Source organism: Caloenas nicobarica, chromosome 8 (assembly GCF_036013445.1).
Source record: "Caloenas nicobarica isolate bCalNic1 chromosome 8, bCalNic1.hap1, whole genome shotgun sequence".
In the NCBI taxonomy this organism is placed as follows: Eukaryota; Metazoa; Chordata; class Aves; order Columbiformes; family Columbidae; genus Caloenas; species Caloenas nicobarica.
The window spans coordinates 23,979,785-23,999,885 of record NC_088252.1 but is presented as its reverse complement, the minus strand read 5'-3'; the positions used below and the strand labels follow the sequence as shown (position 1 = coordinate 23,999,885).

General features: G+C 44.9%; 1 protein-coding gene across 1 annotated transcript in view; it reads right to left on the bottom strand.

Moving 5' to 3' along the window:
- Positions 1-4,065: 4,065 nt before the first annotated feature.
- The window catches only part of PSMD1 (proteasome 26S subunit, non-ATPase 1), a 72,729-nt gene continuing 56,693 nt past the window's right edge, over positions 4,066-20,101 (bottom strand). The window contains exons 19-25 of the mRNA XM_065639773.1: positions 18,065-18,167; positions 12,959-13,128; positions 11,157-11,249; positions 9,500-9,592; positions 7,089-7,235; positions 5,097-5,251; positions 4,066-4,273 (exon numbers count right to left, since the gene is read on the bottom strand). Coding sequence (XP_065495845.1) covers positions 5,105-5,251; positions 7,089-7,235; positions 9,500-9,592; positions 11,157-11,249; positions 12,959-13,128; positions 18,065-18,167 — 753 coding nt within the window. The 3' untranslated portion in view covers positions 4,066-4,273; positions 5,097-5,104. The remainder of the gene's footprint in view (positions 4,274-5,096; positions 5,252-7,088; positions 7,236-9,499; positions 9,593-11,156; positions 11,250-12,958; positions 13,129-18,064; positions 18,168-20,101) is intronic.

The following is a 20,101-nucleotide window of genomic DNA, read 5'->3' as shown; positions in this document are numbered from 1 at the left end:
CTCTGGGACCCATCAGAGCAGCATGCTTTTGGAGAGATTTATTTCTCACCAGGGTTAAGGGGGATGAGGCCCATTAGTCAGGAGGGACAGGAGCAGCTTCCTGCCACCTCAGCCTCTCCCTTGGCAAACCCAGGAGCATCAGGTCCAATTAGCCCCTGGCAAACACCCCAGGGTGGGTCCCCCCACAGCATCCCCAGACAGGCCCAGGAGAGCAGCACTTCCTAAGAAATCATTACTAATGAGTCACTGTGGATAAATGATGTGATTTAAAGCAGCAGTGAGGCTTTCCAGGCTCCCACCATGCCTTCTCCAGCCAGAAAGCCAGAGATGGTTTCAGTCCCCCAAGCACAACACTGAGCCAATCCCACAGGTACTGGCCCCATCTATCTCCAGGGAAACTGGTCAGACACCTTAGAATGGGGGCAGGAGGTTTTCTAGCACCTTTCCAGAACATTTCTGGAGATTTCCTGGCCATTCCCTGGAATTTTTTCTAGGCTTTGTAGAGGTTTTCTGCTGTATCTCCAGAACACTTCTAGACTCTTAGAGCGGTTTATTTGAACGGTCCTGGGCCTGTTACAGCCTCTTTGCCTTTTATTATTATCATTATTATTATCATTTTTACAAAGTCACAGGTTGAACGTTTCCAGATTTCTCAAGTGGCACCTTGGCAACTGGGCAAAGCCCACAAAGCCCAGCACCTCAGCCAAGCACCGTGTGACACCTCAGGTGCTCACAGAGCAGCATCCTCACCAGCCTGATTAGTAAACTGAAGAAACGCGCTGAGGGTAGAAAAAAAAAATTGCACGTATAGAATCATTCTGTAGTCAGCACACATTGTTTTGTACCACAAACTCTCAAAAACACCCCGCAGAAGGACCTCTTGTCCTGGTGCTGCCTGGAGTCTTTTAAGCCGTGCTAAAGACGTGCCTCCCTGAGACACAGGACCAGTTCAATTACCAGGGAGGTAACCGAACTCTACGGCGGCACGTAGCACATCCCCCTGTACCAGATGAGTGACTTCTATGGCATGGTCCTTCACTGAAGCAGTTTATGGACATTTTTTCTCTTCCTGAATTGACTCCTCTCTTCAGTCATTGATCACTTCATAACTCATGGCATTGAGTTTCACCAGGTGCATTTTTACAAGGATATATCTGATGCAATTAGAGATGTACATGTGAGAGGAGTGATGTACAAACGGATTGAAAAAGATCTGGAACAGTATATTCTGCATGGGGGTGAAATCTACTGTGCTAAACCGCCTGGTGAACCACAAGAAGAAACTCTTCCTCATTTCAAAACACAGGACCAGTTCAATTACCTCCCTGACACACAGGACCAGGACCCTTCCCAACTGCCACGTGGGTGGAAGAGGTTTATCCTTTACGAACTTAGGGGGCCTGAGCACACGTACCCGAGGGGCTGCGCACTGCACGGGAAGCTGGGAAGGACCTGGGCATTCTGCAGCAGAGCGGGCTCCAATTGCACAGAGCTCAGCCGGTGAAGTCCTCCAAAGGGAAACCCATCTACTGATCCCAAATGAGCAACCAACGAGCCGTTCACCGCAGGCACTGCATGTAGCGAGAGGCTCGAACAGGCTGAAACCCCTGGAAGCCACTTAACGTGTGCACTCCAGCTGAGAGAGGAGCCGCATCTCAACCATCAGCCTTCCAGTGAAGGGTTGATTTGCACCTGCTAGAAAACACTCCTCGTGGTTGTTCTACCTAGAAGAGCAGTATGTGTTCCCTCAAGCACCATCCCATCAAGCTGCCCCTTCCCACTCAGCTCACAGCAACCCAGATTTGCAGTGTGGCTGCCACGTCTCCTCCTTCACACTGCTAATCCGTTTGCTTTGCCCTTTAACCAGCAGCCACCTCCATCAACACGCCTCTGGCTCCTCTTCGTCATCCCCTGGACTCCTGTCCAGGACATTTCCACGAGCAGAAAAACACGGAATGGCTGTAGGGGAAAGCCAAGACAGCAGATGCTTTTCCGCATATGTTCTCAATCCTAAACCACGCAGTTCCCATGTGCATTTACACAGCGGAGACAAGCCAGCAGCAGAGCCAAGGAAGAAAGGACAGGCCACTTCCCAGATGTCCCTCCTGACATCCCCAGCCTGGCACACATGGCCTTTTTCTTCCACGGCCACCAAAAGTTCCTCTAAAAATCTGACTGTCCAAGTGTAACCTTACCACGTGGCGCCAGAGATCAGAAATCAGTTCAGGGCTGAGGTTTTTACATTTGCTTGTGCCGAGGGAGCTCTGGGAAACATCGCTGCCAGAGGCAGAAGGGGTCTTACAGGCACAAGAGAATCATTTAGGATAAGAATCAGGTCTCCTGGATGGTGCCCCAGACAACGTATGGCTCAGCGGGAGCTGCTCTGTGCACACAAATTTACACAGCGGCACTGAGAACCAAACCTACAGCAAGTGCCAGGAATACACTGGCTACCCCGAAACGCCTGTTACAGCACGAAAGGCTCAGCAAAAAGTCCTGAGAATAGAAGTAGACCGTCCACAGCTCAGCCAAGGCATCAATACGGTCTAAGCCTTTATTCCCAGCATTTCTACTCAGATTCCAGAAATCTCCAAACAATATCTGGCTCTCCACAGGCTGCTGAATAACCTGATTTTTTTTTGTCCTCCTCCTAGTGCCCTCACATCACCATGGTATTTTTTAACATAACACAAGGCATTACTAACAAATTACCTCAAAAATACCACATACCACGCTGGCTGGCATCAGCAGAACAGGCAGTAGGGAATACAGGTGCCCATTTCAAGGGAAGGGATTCCAGCACCAGGAAGACTCACACAAGGTATATTTGTCCAGCTTCTCTTTCTTGCACCATAACATCAGGTCTCACTTTGAATGACTATGGGACTGGAGCAGTGATTCCTTCTTTGTTTCCAGTTTTACTGACAGTTACGTTGTCTGTAGCCATCTCAGGTTCATTCCTGGCTCTGCTCCACAGGAGAACAGATCTGGATCATACTGAGAACTGCGAGCTCTGACCAGCACCCTGAGACACCATTTCAACTTCGGGGACTTCTGACTGAAGCTTAGGACTCAAAATTGGCTTTCAGTCCTACACCTCTGCTCTGTATTAAGCTTTGCAGAGAACAAAGGCAGACTATTCTATTGCTCTATTAACATTCACCAAAATAAACCATCCACTGGAAAAGCTCCTAGGCCCTACATGCAAGATTTGTCTTCCATTATTACTGATGCACATGAGCTTGTGGTATGTTAACATGGAGCGGAACATTCCCAGCATGCATACAATAAAAACCTGGTTCCGTTTAAGTGCTGTTTCAAACGCTAGAGCTTCATCCAGCACTTGGCTTGCAGCTGAGCAGGGATCACCGGGAAGTGTTACGGCCCAACAGGTGAAGCGCTGGCTGGGCCCACAGTGAATGGTTGAGCCACATTCTTTCCTTCTGACCGCAACTCATTCCATCCCCCTGACTTTAAATCTCCCCATGGCTAATGATGCACAGCAGCGTTAACAGCTTGCATGTCTGGATTCACCCCATCTAGGCCTGTAACGTGTTTCTGGCTGCCTGCTCACATCAGTTATTATCCTCATATTTGGTGAAAGCACACAGGAAAAAAAAAAAAAAAAAAAGGAATTCTGTGAAACAAAGAGAAACATGCCCCATTTCCCCATCACTAACACCCAGAGCCCTTCTGTGAGCTCCACACTGTCACACAAACACTGGGATGAGCAAGGGGGAAGATCAGTGCAGAGTCAGTACCACAGAGGTACAATAATTTGGAAGCAGAGCTCAGCCAGACAGCTGCTGGCAGGTACAGACCTGCGCCCTCTGCAGCACCAGAGCTACGGCTGGGCCAGACTGGAGCTGGTGACCTTACTCAGCCCAAATGAGCTCTAGAGAAAGCAGAGATGTGCACAGGTCCCAGCCACTCTACAGAGGAGCAGAGTCAGCCATGCTTTGCTGGAGGAAGATGCACGACTTAGGTCTAGTTTTTAACATTTGGGGTGAGTGGAAAAGGTTGTTAGGCATCCTTTTTGTTTTTTAAACCAGAAAATTTTCTGTCAAGAGTTTTTAATATATTTATTTGAAAAGGTTTTGTGAAAGAGTACACTAAATAGCATATATCTGTTCTTCAGCCATAAAACGCGGACTATCAGCTTTAGCTCAGCACAGATTGAGGCTGCATGCACTGAACGGCAGATCTTGACAGGAAGGTCTTCATGTCTGTCTTTCCGACATCAAGCATAGTGTCTTCTTTAGAGGACGTGATCCTGGAGGAAGGGGAGGGAGAAACCAGAAAAGCAAATGTATTTAACTGAGGCATTTTGTGGTTGGCCCCACACACTCACCCGAGCCTGCCACTGACGCAACACTTACAGTTTTTAGCAAGGAGTTTGTTTTGCTGCCCATCCACCAATTCAAGTGCATAATCTCTGCTCTTGGGAGCACTGGGACATGCCAGCCCATATTTGGAAATAAAGCAACTGGGTTTCTACCTCTCAGTGAGAAACTTGCACATCAGTTCAGGCACTTTAACCAAGGAACCTGAGAACTGCCTGGAACAGATCTGTAAGTATCCTTAGGCTGAGCTCAGAGAGCACCACAGAGCCCATGACTGGAGTGTCTTTAAATTCTACTAAGAACTGCTGGGAAGACAAGACAATCCCAGAAAGCAGAGTTGTTCTCTTTCAACCAATCCTGCCACACTGAGGTCAAGTAGATGACAACTTTGTTAAATGAACCACTTGCCCTCTGGGACCATATTTCATGAGGTGATTATTCCCAGCTCAGCAGCTGCCTGTGACCCCATGCACTGTGCTAACTCTGCCCAGCAAGGCTCTACTCAAGAACAATGAAGCTTGCGAGATTAGAGACCATATCCAGTACGAATAGGTCAGACCTGATCCAGCAGAGTGGATTCCTCTTTTATTACTGCCAAACTCTTCAACTTGGGACAGAACATGTTTCTGAATCTGGTGCAAAAGCCACTAAAGAGCTAAAACAAGAGTAGTGGGTGCTGGTAACTGCTTCAGTTGATCCAAAGAGGCTTCTCCACTGGGATTAACAAAGGTGACTCTGCACACTACACTGTACCTCAGGTCTTAATCATCAATGTACTCAAAGGGCTCTGGTGGTTCAGGTTCCTGCTCCTCTTCCTCAATCTTCGGACCGTGAGCTGCCACAGGTTCAACCAGCTCCTCCGTATCCTCGCTGGTGTCCTTCAGAATGATGATGCCTCCGATGGAAAGCTGCAAGACAAGCGCAGTGAGCATTACAACTGCTCACCTCTGCCTCGTGGTGCAGCGTTTGTGGCTGTACTGTTTATCCTAGAGCACACAAGACACCTCAGCGGGAGTGAGTTCCAGAGAGCAAAGTGTCTGACACCCACCCAGATCCCTGCCTGATCGGGGGTGGAACAGACAGAGCCTGGCCAGGCTACCTGTTGTAGTCCCACTAAGTCTCAGTTCGATAGAAAATGCCATCTGGATTCACAGCTTTACCCCAGTCTGGGGCTTTTCACATGAAAACTAATTGAACTGTAATCGCTTTATAAGGCTCATCTTTTCAGGATAACAAAGCTTAGTGAAGCTTCTCTGTGTAGCCACCTCCCAAGAGGGTATCTGAAACAGAGACTAATCTGATCACCAGCTTCCACCAACTGAGGAATCCTATTAGCAGAACCTTGTAAAACAAAGGGGAATTAATTACAAAGATCACAACCAAACATCCTGGCAGGCTAAAGCAAATCGGTGCGTCTCCAGGACCGAAACACAAGGTGCGAAGAGGCAGCGCTGTGTCACGCTTGGCGGGGATCAGAGCTTTGACTGCAGCTGGATTCCAGGCTATAAACAGCATTTCAAAGAAGCCTTTCACTCTGGCGTTCCCCAAAGCAGAGCAAAGCTCCAGAACAGCTCCATTTCAAAAGCCTCCTCAGTCACACACTCTAAATCCCAGCAAAAAACCTGCACTGTTCTGTTCTCTTCAAAACCTATTCCTCAGGGGTTAAGGCAGTAAACTGCACTCCCCTCACCAAGGACTCAGCTCCTTTGGAAACTGAAGCAAACGGCTACTTATGGCCACATTTCAGCTGCACAAGTGGACACTTACTGGACCACATAGCAGAGCTTCCCAATCCAAATACCAGTTGGGTCACCTCTGCTTTTTAAAGGGTAGAAACTGAAAAAATCCTTCCACAGCTTTGCTGAAGAAGTTGTTTCAAAAGAGGATGAAGCACAGAGAATTCCAATGTGCTGATAGAATTCCAGGAAATCAATTTATTAAAAACATGACTATTTTCCTGGAAAAAAAAATGACTACTTCTGAATACCATTTTCCCACACATAATCCTGCAAAAGGAGGAAGTCAAGGGTGCTACTTCTTGAACAAAAATAAAGGCCAGAAGAATTTTACTCAGGAGATCTAGAGGTCAGCAGCAAGCTTATTAGCTTTGCAATATATTTGAGCATCTCAGAGAAAAGTTAACCCCTTGGGCTAATGCTAAAAGGTCTTTTTAATGCTCCATCTGACAGTCATATGCCATCTCTTTATGTTAACAGGAGATGAACGCACTTTTCTAAGGTCTGATGTAACTGACTAAGAAATTTGTTTAATGAAAAAAATATTCCATTCAGGTATAAATGCCGCTCCAGAATAATAAAGCACAAGTCCTAATGTATTCCATTGCTTTGATAATAAGCCTGTACAACTTCTCAACCCACTGTAAAGATCACAGCTCAGTCTTCATGTCTCCAGCAATGTCATTAATACACAGAGTACATCCAATTGATTTCCAGGTTACAGTGTTTGGCATACGTAGAAGAAAGAAAAATAAAGCTGCATAAGCACAGCAAAAAGGTTTGCAGAAGCTCTGGCTTTCCCCCTACTAGAGCTGCACGTGATCATTTGGAGAGAGGGACATTAAAAAGCAAATACGACAACAGTGAAGTTGCAAATCTCTCAAACACATTGCAGCGCTGCACCAGCTGTGAGTGATGTTCTGATGTAAACACAGAGCTTCTGGTCCTTACGCACAAGCCCAGCACTGGGGATGCTGTCAGGTGCACAGACTAGGAAGGTGACACTTACTGGTTTGAAAGGCTGGTATCGGCAGCTCTCTGTCATAGTGAGAACCTTGAGCTGAGCAGGCATGACTCTGGCTGGGTTGTCCAGAAGCTGGAAGTTGGGTTCAGGCTCCTTTTTCTTTTCTTTTTCGTCCTTCTTTTCAGTCTCATCCTGTGGAAGGGGAGGAGAAGATCCAACTGATTTTAACAGTAGCCTCTAACCTTTTCACAGTTCAGGAGGGTAAGGTAAAACCTGCTGAGGAACAAGCTGGCAGGTGTTTCTCAGCTGGCACGGCAGTGCCAGCGTGGATCTAAGTACTCTCATCGCAGCAACACCTCACTCTCAGCTGCAGCTGAAAAAAGTTCAATAAGAGGTGGCAGTAAAACAGTTTACCTCTGGCTTCTCTTTCTAATACTTTCTCTGTAAACTCACCACTTTTTGTTCACAGCTGAAGATCCTTTAATATCATTACTAAGCACATGAAAGTTGCCAAAAGCCACCCTTGTATTTTCAGAGCTATACAGCTGTCAGCTCAACCAAAATGACTCTGTCTCAGTGACTCCCTAGGGAATTGCAGCTAAACCTTCCCCTACCGATAACTCAGCAGCTGGAGGCAAAAGCTCAGAAGGGAAAAAAACCCAACACAACACATAATCCTTTACATACTTAAGAACACGGATCGTGTTTTGCCTCTTGCTTGGGAACATCTAAGCTGCAAACAAAAAAGACTGCAGAAAAGATGGAACCGATAGAAAACGACCAGGAACATCACTAAACGCACGGCACGTCCTGCGACAGCAGACAGGACCTTCTCTGGCACAGTGGCTGCTTGGTGCTGTGCACACCTCTTGGAAGCTATGGATTACTAGTCCTACAACAGGCATAAAAGAAAAACAGGAAAGCAATTATAGCTCTAAAATATTAGGACAATGGCAAAACCCTCAACTCGAACGCAGCAGGTGGCAGCAAGCTCCCTTTTTACTATCCTCATTTTTCTGCTCAGTTCAGCCACGAAAACTTTTCAGACATCTGGAGCATACACAGACATGACAAATGAATCCCGTCTAATATATTGCTTCCTCTCAACACCTGTACTTAAATGTAGGTTGTAGCAATTTTAGGAGAAACATGCATCTGTTCAGCACATTTTGCTTGGTATATACTGCTGTAAGAATAATTCAAAGAAAAGGCAATGTTTGATGACAAGGAAGCATTGATAAAGGCGCAAAAAGACAAAAATCAGATATTCTACCTTGAATGCATAAGATGATTCCTTTTCTGGGCCAACTGTATAAAGTTCAGTGCCTACAGCATGGTTGCATGTAGGTCTAGGAAGGTCATTTTACACATACACCTTTGATCCTACCCCACGCTCCTTTCACATACCATTTGCGTGTTTCTTTTTAAAATTAAAGAGGACAAAAATTCCCTGACTAGGTTTCTTTTCTCCTATAGATGTTAAAGCGGAATCAGAAAGGTTTCTACTGAGCTTGTCAGCGTAACACACTTTCAGCTTACAATTGCTCTTAGCATATTTGCATCTGTTAGCAGAGTACAAAAGGAAGAGTCCTTTGTCAGGGCCCAGTGAGAATTTTAGCTGCCATATGTTTTCCAAATTGCAGCAACCACAAAGAATTCATTATCCAGCCATTTCTCTATCCCTCAGCTTGCTCCAGGATGACACACTATTCACAGATGAGGATGATAAGTTCCAGTGTCTCTAAGCAGAAAGAAATCAGAGGGCCCAAGCAATCACCGTAACTACTGCGCAGCGGACAGATGCAGTGCTCAGAGCTCTGCTGGTTCTAAGGTGGGTGTGGGTAAACGTTTGGCATTTTGATAGATGGGCAAAGCACATAAGAGATTGCTGCCAAAAAGGTGAATGTTTCAGAACAGGGGGTTAAGCATGTGCAAAACCAGAAAGTTTAAACTCTTCAGTGCTCTCAACTGAATTAGACACCACCAAGCAACTGCTACAACACTGAGTCCTTTTTAAAAGGTCAGAGGTACCAAGGACACGAAATTATAAAGACTTTTTCCACGTTAATAAGAAAAGTACATGGATAAGAGATAAAATTCCCTTGGTCTAAAAACAGCAAGCCGTGAAATAATTCACAAAAGGTTGTGGGTGGTTAAGGGCACACAGATTTGTCAAAACAAGCTTCTGCCTTTCAGGAAGTCAGTTGCTTAACAACATCGAGGAAGATTTATTTCTCAGAAATAATGGATTCACAAATAGTACTTGGCTTTTAAAAATGCACACACCACAGAGTAAATATGCTAACCCACGTATGCAGTACACTGAAACCTCTGTTAATGCTTTGCTCAGAACTAACACGGGGGGACGGCACTAAGAGGGTGCCAGCTTTCCTGACACACCTTCCACATTTATAAGGGGAGGATAAAGACATTTAAGTTTCAATGTCTGCACCCACCACTTCCATCTTCTCCTCTTCTTTCTTTTCTTTCTCCTTCTCCTTTTCCTTCTTCTTGGCTTTCGCAGTGATGGACAGCACAGCAGTGGAAACCTGGATATGTCAACAGAAGAGGCGTTCAGCGCGACTGCAGCACCGGACGCTGCGTTTCAGCTCCCCAGGTGGGGGACAACGGGAAATCAGGGTTAGGTCAGTTCTCACTGCAGGTGTCAATCAGATCAATTTCACTTCCTACCCACTGCTCTGCTTAAGAGACAACTACAGAACCATAAAAGCAAACAAAGAGCACAGATGGGACCAAAAAAATGGCATGAATACAGACTGGGTCCAGCCACATATGCAGAAGGAGAGCAAAATTCTTAATTCAGAGATTAACCATTACTGTCTGGGTCTCTATATAAGAGGTTTATTTATTTTTAACAAAGCAACAAATGAAAACCTTATTCCAAGAGTCTCTAAGGTAAAGAAACATGTATATAGACACTCTTTAGAAAGACCTAAAGCTGTTCCAGTGTCCCAATCAGACAGCTGTGTTTCTCATTGATCTAAAGAAGTGCATTTACAAAATGCCCCGTGGAGCAGCCCTCAGGAGGCTTTGGCACTCCTGAGCCAGAAAGCACCCAGAAGCAGCACTCTAACACAAAAATCCAGCACATCTTCCTTCCAGCAAGCACCTCTGTCCACAGTAACTGTCTAAGGCAGTAACTTGCTCAGAGGGACAGGGAGCAACCACATTTGTCACATCGCTGCTGAGGTTTTCTAGGCTACATGTGGGCTCATGGCACATTTTAATTTTGACCTGGGAAGTTGAAAGGAGGAAAAATTTGTCTAATTCTCATCCTATTCCAAAGGCAAGAAAGTAGCTATGAGCAGTGAGCTTTGCCTTTCATCAGAGTTCATTTCTGGGTTCTTGGTGGTTCAGAAATCTGTCCTGTGCAGCATTCGATTCTGGTAAAATGTTTCACATTTTTCATACAATGCCATTCATCAGCATGACGTGCCTGAGGTCTCCACTGCTGCAATCTCTCCCCAAGGGCTGCTCTGCCTGCTGCTGTGGTCTGCTCAACAGCTTTTACCATCTTATGCCAGGAGACAAATTGCTTCCACTATTGTCCACTTGTCATCCCATAGGTCTCATCTCTTCAATACCTAGATATTCTCAGTTCCACACTTGCCTTTTTGCAATCCATAGGCCTGACAGCTATTATTCTAGCACATGGGCCCAGGTACACTTCTGTCATTCCCGACGGGACTATTTGAGAAGTGCCACACCTGACGTGCTTAATGCTTGTACTGCAGTGGCATTTTGAAGCCCAAGTCATGAACAAGAAGCCCTTTTTGCTAGATGCTGCACAAAGATGACACACACATACAAATCAGTAGAGCATGGAAAACAGTTTTATTAATCAATGCTTCTGCCTGACCATTGGAGACAAGGGAGGTTCTAGCGACCCAGTAGCACAGCAGTTTTATGCCACGATCAGCAACAGACCCAGGCGCAGCAGGAAAAAATTGCTAGAATTCTCTTTCGGAGACAATAGTGCCTGCCAATTTTTCTTCTGCTCCTTAGATTCCCTGTTAGTGCCACCAAAGTCAATGTTTATACTAGGAGGGAGAAGAGATTAGTCTTTAGAACACAGAAAGCTCGCCTAAATACCTTTTCTTTCTCCTTTTCCTTTGGTACCTCAAGAGGTGGGGGGTAGGCAAATGTGGACGGCTTACAGTTGGACTTGTACTGGACTTTTGGCATCTACAATAAACAGTTAAAAAAATGGTTAGAGACAAGAAAAACAGGGGAAAAAAATCCACAGCAGAGTAATTACTTTAGCTTCATTTTCCTTCCAGCAGAGACAAACACAGATCCTCTAAAGAATACAAGCTTCCCCTTCTCTCCCTCCGGAAGCTGAGAAACTGTTATCAGTGGCAACAGTTCAACTAGAACAATGTTATTTAATTATTCTATAATTTGACTCTGGCAAGCTCTCCCAGCCTTCTCCATGCACTCCACGCTATTCACACCATGCTTTGTTTTCATTGTTTCGAAGCTTTTGTGGTTTTGATGTTGCTGCTGCGCCTGCTCATATTAACACAAAATTGGTTTAACATTTAAGTGAAAATCTGCTCTGCCAGTGCACGCTAGGGCAAACCAAGCACTGCCTGACACCCACTGCCTGCAAAAGGATGGCACATTTTGCAGGTGGCTTATCAATTTCACACATTTTCGTACTCTTAGCTAATTAAGCAAGGGAAGAAAGCATCTTTTGCCAGCAAATCCATATTCTCAAACTGAATTAATTTCTGCAGTATCTCAACTCTCTTCCTTTATGACACATCACGGAGCAATAAAAGAACAGGGACTGCTCTGAGGATGCAAGGTGGGTGTGGTGCAGCTGTTACATACATTTACAGACATACATTTAGTATGCAAGCCAAGTTATACAGCATAACCTCACCTACAGCCTTTTGGGCTCCCTGGAAACTAAGGGATGGGGACAGGGAGTCAAAATGGAAGTTCAGCCAAGGAGTCAAAAAGGTTCTGAGCCTGTCACCATTGGTGAGCACTGAGAAAACCAGCAATGCTGCCTCTGCGATGTATTCAGGACAGAGAGGGGAAAAAAAAAAAAAAAAAAAAAAAGGCCTTTTCATGCAAACCCCTCTCTTCAGAGCGAGAATTTTGAGCTGTGTGTAAGTCGACTCAATGCTCAGCCTGAGACAGGTGGAGAAGAGCAACATAGAGCCATAAGGTTTTGGTCCAGAAGCTGCAATCCAGCAAGCTGGCTCAGTCCCATGGAGGACTCCGAGAGCAGCCCAGCCCTATGCGAGCTCTGCGCATCACAGAATAAGCCTGTAACAGTGACATAGGGGGCTGCACGCTCCTGGGCTGCCACATTCAGAGCCTTTTTGTGGAAGTGACTAGCTCAGCTCTCCAGCACAGGAGCCCCAGCGCTGTACACAGCTTGCAGGGACTGCACCACAACTGATCAGCTGGAAGACAGAGGGATACAAAAAGTGCAATACCCATGACTGCTTGGTTTAATTTTACTCCCCAAGGAATCCAAACAAATCCTGCTTTCCCACTGCTAAATATCCTAGGGGAGAATATCACATAATGTATTTGGGAGGGTGACAGTTTGAAAAAAAAAAAAAATCTTGACCTTCTGGAAAGATAACGGGCTGGTCTCTGCCCACATGGACTGACTGGAGTTCCTTTCTTTGTAAGCTACTTTGAAGCTCACAAAGTCAGGTCAAAGTCTGTTCTCTACATTTTTCTTGTCCCTATTCACACCACCAGCTCTCCAATTTAAGCCTGCTTGTCAGACTTCTTCCAGTTAGAGCCTTTTCTGGCACAGACAAGCTGCAGACACGCAAAGACAACCAACAAATGCATGCACACCCTCCCAGACCACTCGAGTCTTCCAAGCAGCCATCAGTGCCTCTTCTCCTCTGCTCATGACATACCTTCAGATCCTTGTTGAGACCAATGACACAGGTTGGGGTGAAAGCCAGCGACAAGAAGTGTGACAGGGGGAACCAGAACCAGAACTGGGTGAAGACCAGAACGCCCACCACCGAAGGCATGTGAGTATGTCCTGTCCTTGACTGCAGTGAAATAGTTACGTTATGGCCACCTGTAAAGAGTCATAAATGAAATCAATCAATGCATTCCTGGGTACTCCGCAAAGACACCTGAGTGCTGATTTTATCAGGATACAGGTTAAACGAAAGCACAATGCAGAAGGCAAGGAGAGCACAGAAAAAAGGAAAACTTTGCCATAAGCAGTTTTAAAACATAGCATATAGATGATCCACAAGACAAGACTCACAGTGAAAACAGTGCATACAGAAACATTTCTTTTTGTGGCTGCCTCCCTGAAGTGTCAGTTACTCAGAAGAAATATGCCTAGGTTTTATCCTACACCATCTCAGTAGAAAAAAATGTAAACAGCAGCAACTTCAGAAGTTGCTTCTAGAGGCTATCAATCTAAGCAGCAAAGAGACAAACTCCTGCAGTCTTTGCAGCAAAATTACATCTCTGCCAGACAACCAAGTCTTAGCTTTGTACTTGCAAAGCAGAGACCAAAACAACTCCATACGTTGACGTAGTACAGAAACGCCCAGCTAGAAACCAAATTGAAAGATTGGGCTTGCAGACCGAGTGAGAAAGAGTTAATCGGATCTCCAGTCTTCTGATGAACACAGTGAACTGAGTTGAAGAGGGCACCAGACAAGTCCATTACTGCTGACAAGACCAGGTGCAGGAAGGTTAACTTTGTTAAAATACAAACACCCACTCGTTGCAAACTCAGGACACTTCATAGCTGAAAATCCCAAGCTGGAGTAGCATTCTTCCGTCACAACATTCTTCTGGCACAAGCAGCCACCTCGACAGGGCCAGGCAGCAACGGAGCTGAATTTTGAAGACAAGCAAAACTAATTTTTGCTGCCAAAACTAACGAAAGTCCTGAAAGAAGCAGCAATCTTAGGTATCTGTCTGTGTTAGTCCCAGGAGAAGCACTGGAAGATGGAACATTTTGATGCCCTCCTGTAAGATACCCTGCATACATACAATCTCCTTGCTTCTCCTTTTGTGGTACAAATAGACCTCTAGAGAACTCCTTCCAGGCACCTCTTTGAAGAAAGGCAACGACACGATCTCATCTTTTACTACTGCTAGGTCTGCTCTGCTTCTCATTATTTTCTCCAATACCAATCTCCTACCCTTGTACTTGACTTTGCCACAGCTTTAAGGAGGGACTGCCTGAGGTCTTGTGCTATCCTTAAACATGTCAAACATCGCACACTCACATTTCTGGTCTTCTCCTCCATCTTTACTTTGAACTTTTCTTCACTGTGTAAGGGCCAGGTCAGGAATCTGCAGATATGCTGGATCAAGCAGCCCACTCAATGTTGCACAAGCAGCTTAGCTAGACTTTATCAAACTTTTGGACTTTAATTCTCAGAATTTTCTTTAACCTTTAGAAATTTATTATCCAATCTCTGGAATTTCCTGGATGACTAACAGATTTCATATTCCAAAGACACTGTCATGCTACTCCTTTCTGCTGCTTCACACCCACACAGAGCCCACCCTCGCTGCCCGGGCCCTGCAGGGAGCAGGAAAGGTGGGAAGACATGATATTGCACAACTGTGATTTATCTTCATGATTAAGTAGCAGCCCTGACAACCCAGAAGGGAACACATCCCGGATCTTTGGCTGGATGCATGAAAGTTGTGACATGATGCCTGGAAAAAAAAAAAAAAAAAAAAAAATCCAAAAACACAAGAGAAAAATTGTCAGGGCTCCTTGGGCAGTACTACAGGGTCTGTCTCCCGGAATTCACACCGCTACTGCGGCAAGGCTTGCTGGAATTCAGGTGGCTGTTCGGAAGGCTACCAGGATTTGCTGGCCCAAGTTTAATGTAAGTTAACAAGAGGGGACTGCAGCAAGCAGATGCCGATTACTTATATACTTGGACGAACTCGCTCTTTACATAGTCATGGTGGCACTTGGTAATGCTGTGGCAGCGTAGCCCAGGACAACACACCAGGACAATAATCATTAAGTAAAGATGCTTCATGGATCTTGGAAATTAGTTTCCAACCCTGGCTCAGGCAGCACACATTTTCAAACAATATCATACTGTTTCTTTCGCTGTCAGCAGAGACTTATAATTCACAGCCTGAACTGTTAGCAGCAGCACAGAAAAGTCAAAATCTCACAGCACGAGCCATCAAAATGCCAGTAGAGTCTCTTTCAGCATGCGCCAACAACCCAGATAAAATGGGCAATGAACTACAAGGTAGCTTTTGCCTAAAGGACAAAAACATTAGCACGGTGTAATGGCTTTTTTCCCTAACTACCAGAGTTAGACCCAGCTTCACATGAAGAGCCCATGAACAGCGACAGGCAGGAGGAAGGTGGGAAACAGCAGCACCGAATTCAATCCGTGGGAGAGCAGACTTATGCATCTAAGTTTATACTTTGTACTTAAGCCTTTAACGTGCAAAATATAACACAGCGTGTGAGATACATATTTGGAGAGACAGCAACAAGGAGACAGGCAACTCTTTCCTTTTTAATTTGGATGACACTTTTCCACCCCTCTTTACAAATGTCTTGAAACTGTGGAGAATCCAGCGCATTCACACCAGGCTGTCAACGGCTTCCTTGGCTTCATTCTGCACCACCCAGCGCTACACCCTGTCCCCAACCCCTCGCACCGCTGACCCCCCCAAACTTCTAAATATTGAGAAGAGGATTTTCTAGATATACTACACAGATATTTGTGCAGTAACTGCGGCTCCTCCTTTTTTCTCACCAACTGAGAAATGTAGCATTAAAAACCAGAGAAGATACCTAGAGTCCAGAGGGCAAAACAGTTTCCAAGCAGGGAAAACACCGACATCTAATTTGATCAGTATATCCCTTTTGTAGCTCACACTTACAAATCCATACTCCAGCAAATAAAGCAGATTGATTTTGCAAATAATAGAAAGGCAGTCATCAGCCAGGAATAAAAGAGCATGTTTGTACGTGGAGGAGAATATTATAAAAGTTCAGAGGTTTTTTTTGGAAAAAAAATACCTAAGCTAAATTTTGAGTGTCTACATTTTTCTTATTTTATTAAAGAAGTAAAAATGTAGCTGCTGGGGCCAAACAATTAGAAAATGACCAAATTCTTCATTTCCACTTCAGTGCTCCCAAAGTCCCCTGCTCCTTCCATGACACCACCAGTCTAATGACTGCTTCATTGTCAGAGCAAAAAAACCCACCTCCAGTGCATCCCCTCCCAGTTGCACACTGGAAATCTTGTACTTTTAATCAAATCCTGTCATTGGAACAGAATTATACTTTTCTCTTTTCGCTGCCCCACCCCCAACAAAAAAAACCCCAAAACGACCCAAACTGAATTGCCCCGACTGTGGCAGATGACATAAAGAACCTTTTCTTCCTGGTAGTGATAATTAAATTCTATAGCTCATTGTTTCAGATAAGCACTTGTAGTTGTATGGGAGAGATAAAAAGAATATATTCTTTTAAGATGCTCTAATGAAAGTGGCAATAGGTTAAGAAAGGGTAGTTCCCAGCCTTCTCCCAGCTGTTCAGCAAGAAATAAAGAGGTTAAAGTTGGCACAAATTCACATGTAGTTTAATAAAAGTGGGTGCTTCTGGTTTCCAAGTCATTATACAATACATGGGTGACACAGGAAGCAAATAAGGTTTTTATGATTTAATCTTAAAGGCAGGAATTTGAAGCAGGGAGAGAAATCTCCGAGCCAGCTGGGCTCTGGCTTCCCAGCAGCACAGTACGAGTATGGGAACAATGCAAATTATTGGGACAGCCTTGTGCCAAGAATATCGCTCAGTCTGAGCTCCAGGAGGGGTCCCTGGGAGGCAAGAAAGATAGAGGACGTGGTTCCTGTTGCTTCCTTCTGAGCTGCACAGGGCAGCCTGACTGCCACATGCCCACCTGGAAGAGCTTCTGAAGGACAATTCCACGTAGATCTGTGCAGGCAGCCCCAAGTTTCTCCCCCCACCACATGACTTGAAGGCGTAGTAATAATTTCATACGGACACCGTGTAATCACAGTGCATGCTGCTGTGCTTAAGCCGTGCCACGGAGACAAATGTATGAGACTTCTTTGCTTATGTGACTTCAGGGCTAAGCTTAAACCAGCTTGTTTCTACCTGCCACAGGGAGGAAGGGGGTGCACGGCAAAAAAAGGCCACAGCATGAGACACCAGATCGGAGAAACTGGAAACTTGGGAGGTGGGTGCGACTGACACACAGCACTGCACAAGTCGGAACTCCAGCAGAAGGAAAAATTCAAAACAACACACTGCCCGTCCTCTTCGCTTACAGAAACCTTCCTTAATAGGCCCTGCAATTCAGCCCTTGTGAAAGGCTCATTCCTTTCAAGAATCCTACCCCTGTCTCAACATTTAGTCATTAACGATCATGAAATTACGTCTCCTCAGCCGGTAAAAGCTAAGTAGCCTGCGAAACTAACTGGGTCTTCCTGAAGTAACACTGATGTAATTAACTACGCTTCCCTCTTTGTACAACACCTCTCTTAATAATAAGGAAAGAGGCAAAACCTAGTCATTAAGAATATGTTTAATACATACATATATATATTTAAACTGGTTATGCCAAGTTTTAACAGAAAACACAAAATACAAGGACTGGATGCCACAAGGTTTCCAAATTTCTGGAGCGGGCACTTACTTTGAAAGAGAAAGAAGCAACTTATATTATAAATCAATGTTCAGGGTGACAAAACAGAGCAAAAAGATCATATTCATCCAGACCTCTGGACAAGAATTCTGCCCCCATGGCTGGGTTGAGTCTCTTCTAACAGAAGCACACTCATACAAGCTGAAACTACAAAATAGGATTTCTTTAATTAGCTAAAATTACTTGAAATTTTAAATTTCTAGCTGCCATTACACGACAGGGACAAAGCCAGCACCTCATCTCCCAAATGAAATTTGCTTTTACAGCTATTGTAGCCAAACAAGTTCAAGAAATTTTGACTGCTTTAAATGTTTGGGGAATTACCTGCATCCAAAATGCCTTGTGCCAGGATTGCTCCAAACTTCGCCATAACATCATCATGCTTATCATTGATCACTTTGGAATAGAGCTGTCTGAACTGGCTGACCTGGGTTAAAAAAAAAAAAAAAAGGAGAGAAAAGAGAGATTATAAAAGTGACTGCATGAGCCAAATATTCTGTCTTTAATGGAAGCATCCCAGATTTCTGCATCCTAGGACATTTGTCTTTTCATCAGCTTTAGTCATTTGTGTTACAAGTCATCCCACAAATAATTACAGAGTTTTTCCCCACTTGAAGATATTCATGTAGCGATCTTAAAATAGTCAGGATGGACATGTATTTCTGAACCATATTTTGCAGGCCTTACAGGAATAGCCTGAGAACCTCTGGAGTGTCATTGGAACAAAAGACCAGCTGATGATTTTGTAGCAAGAGTTACTGTATGTTCTTAAGTGCGTGACACTGCACCTTATTAAATTTCCTCCAATTCCTACTGCTGAAAACCTGTTCTGTTTTCCCCGTACGATATTTCTGCTCTATTGATAATGCCCCTATGGTGCGTCATTGGCACATTTTGCTATTGCATTCTTACCTCTTAAGTGAAAAATCATTCATGTAAATATTTAATAATGTAACAGTTTATGCCATGGTATGTTCACCACAATATCTTAAGCGCATATTAGTAAGGGAAATTGCTAAACCTTTGCTTATGTTATTGTCATTGCTTCGAACAGCTTCATCTTTCACTGGTTCACCGTTGAAGAGACAGAACAGTATCACATCCAGCAATATCTAAGGCTTTATCACAAATTAATAATGTATGTCTTTTAACACATACAGTGAAGCAACAATACAGCTCAAGTAATTTTTATAGCTGAAAAAGCAGGCTTGGAAATCCCAATCTGCAACCCAGTCAAAACCTGGGAAGCTGCATTCCATCCAAGGCATGTCTGGAAGAATCTTTCACACCTCTTCCCTAAATAGATTTTAATCTAGATATATCCATGTGACCTTTTGATTTCATTTTTTCCATTTTCATACTAAGCCTTCACTCGACATGCTCAAAAGCAAAGGAACTCATTTCAAACAGGCTTCTTTCAAGATGTCGTGAACAAGCTTCTCCCCACTCCTGGTCCAGTTTGTTGCTGGTGTCCGAACTCCTGTCCCTACATCTGCAGCCACAGATGGGAGGACACACGTGCAGCTCGAGGCCGTAGGTCCAGACACGGCCACCATAGCAGCTCCTGGTACTGCAAATGCAGTTAAAGTTTCCAAGAATAAAACCCTAATACCAGACAACCCCTTAGCCGCTTCTCACATCCGAAGAGCACGTGCCTGTCCAGGGACACCTGTGATCTCTGCTTAGTGACGAGCACCTGAAGAAAGGTCCTGCCTTTCAGCTTCAACACCACCGCTGGGAACATCCTCTTGCACAGCCTCTGATGCTGCCAGCGCCTAATTGTTCCAGCAAAGGAGGCTTAACACAGTGACCACGACACTCAGGAGGTCCTCCTGGCTCATAGAAGTCCCCAGGGAACACCCCATACAAGCCTGTCCATGCAGGACACCACAAGCTCCAGAGCTGCGCTGAGGGTGGGAGCACAGAGCAGCAGGACCAGCCTTCAGGCATCACCCCCGTCTCGGAGCACACCAGGGAATCTCAAAGCACTTACAAAAAGAGTTTGCACACCCGTAAAAAAACCAGCCATTCATATGACCGAGTTAGTGACAAGAGAACTGTGCTGGGAACAACAGTTTGTTAAATTGGGATTCATCAAGGTAAAAAAAAAAAAAAAAAAGTTCAAAACAGAATGAAGAGCTGCCTGAGGGGATAAATCGAACTGCAGGGGTTTCTCAGGAAAGCCTGAGACCAGGTTTCCCAGGAAAAGCACATCAGAGCCATGAGGTAATCCTGCAGCTGAGGTAACGCTAGCAATACATTCTGACACATTTCACATGTGAATTTTTGAGCGAAGGCAGTAAGAAGTCGAGGCTCTACCTTGGAGAGATTATGTCCAATGTCTGGGATGGAAAGAAGACC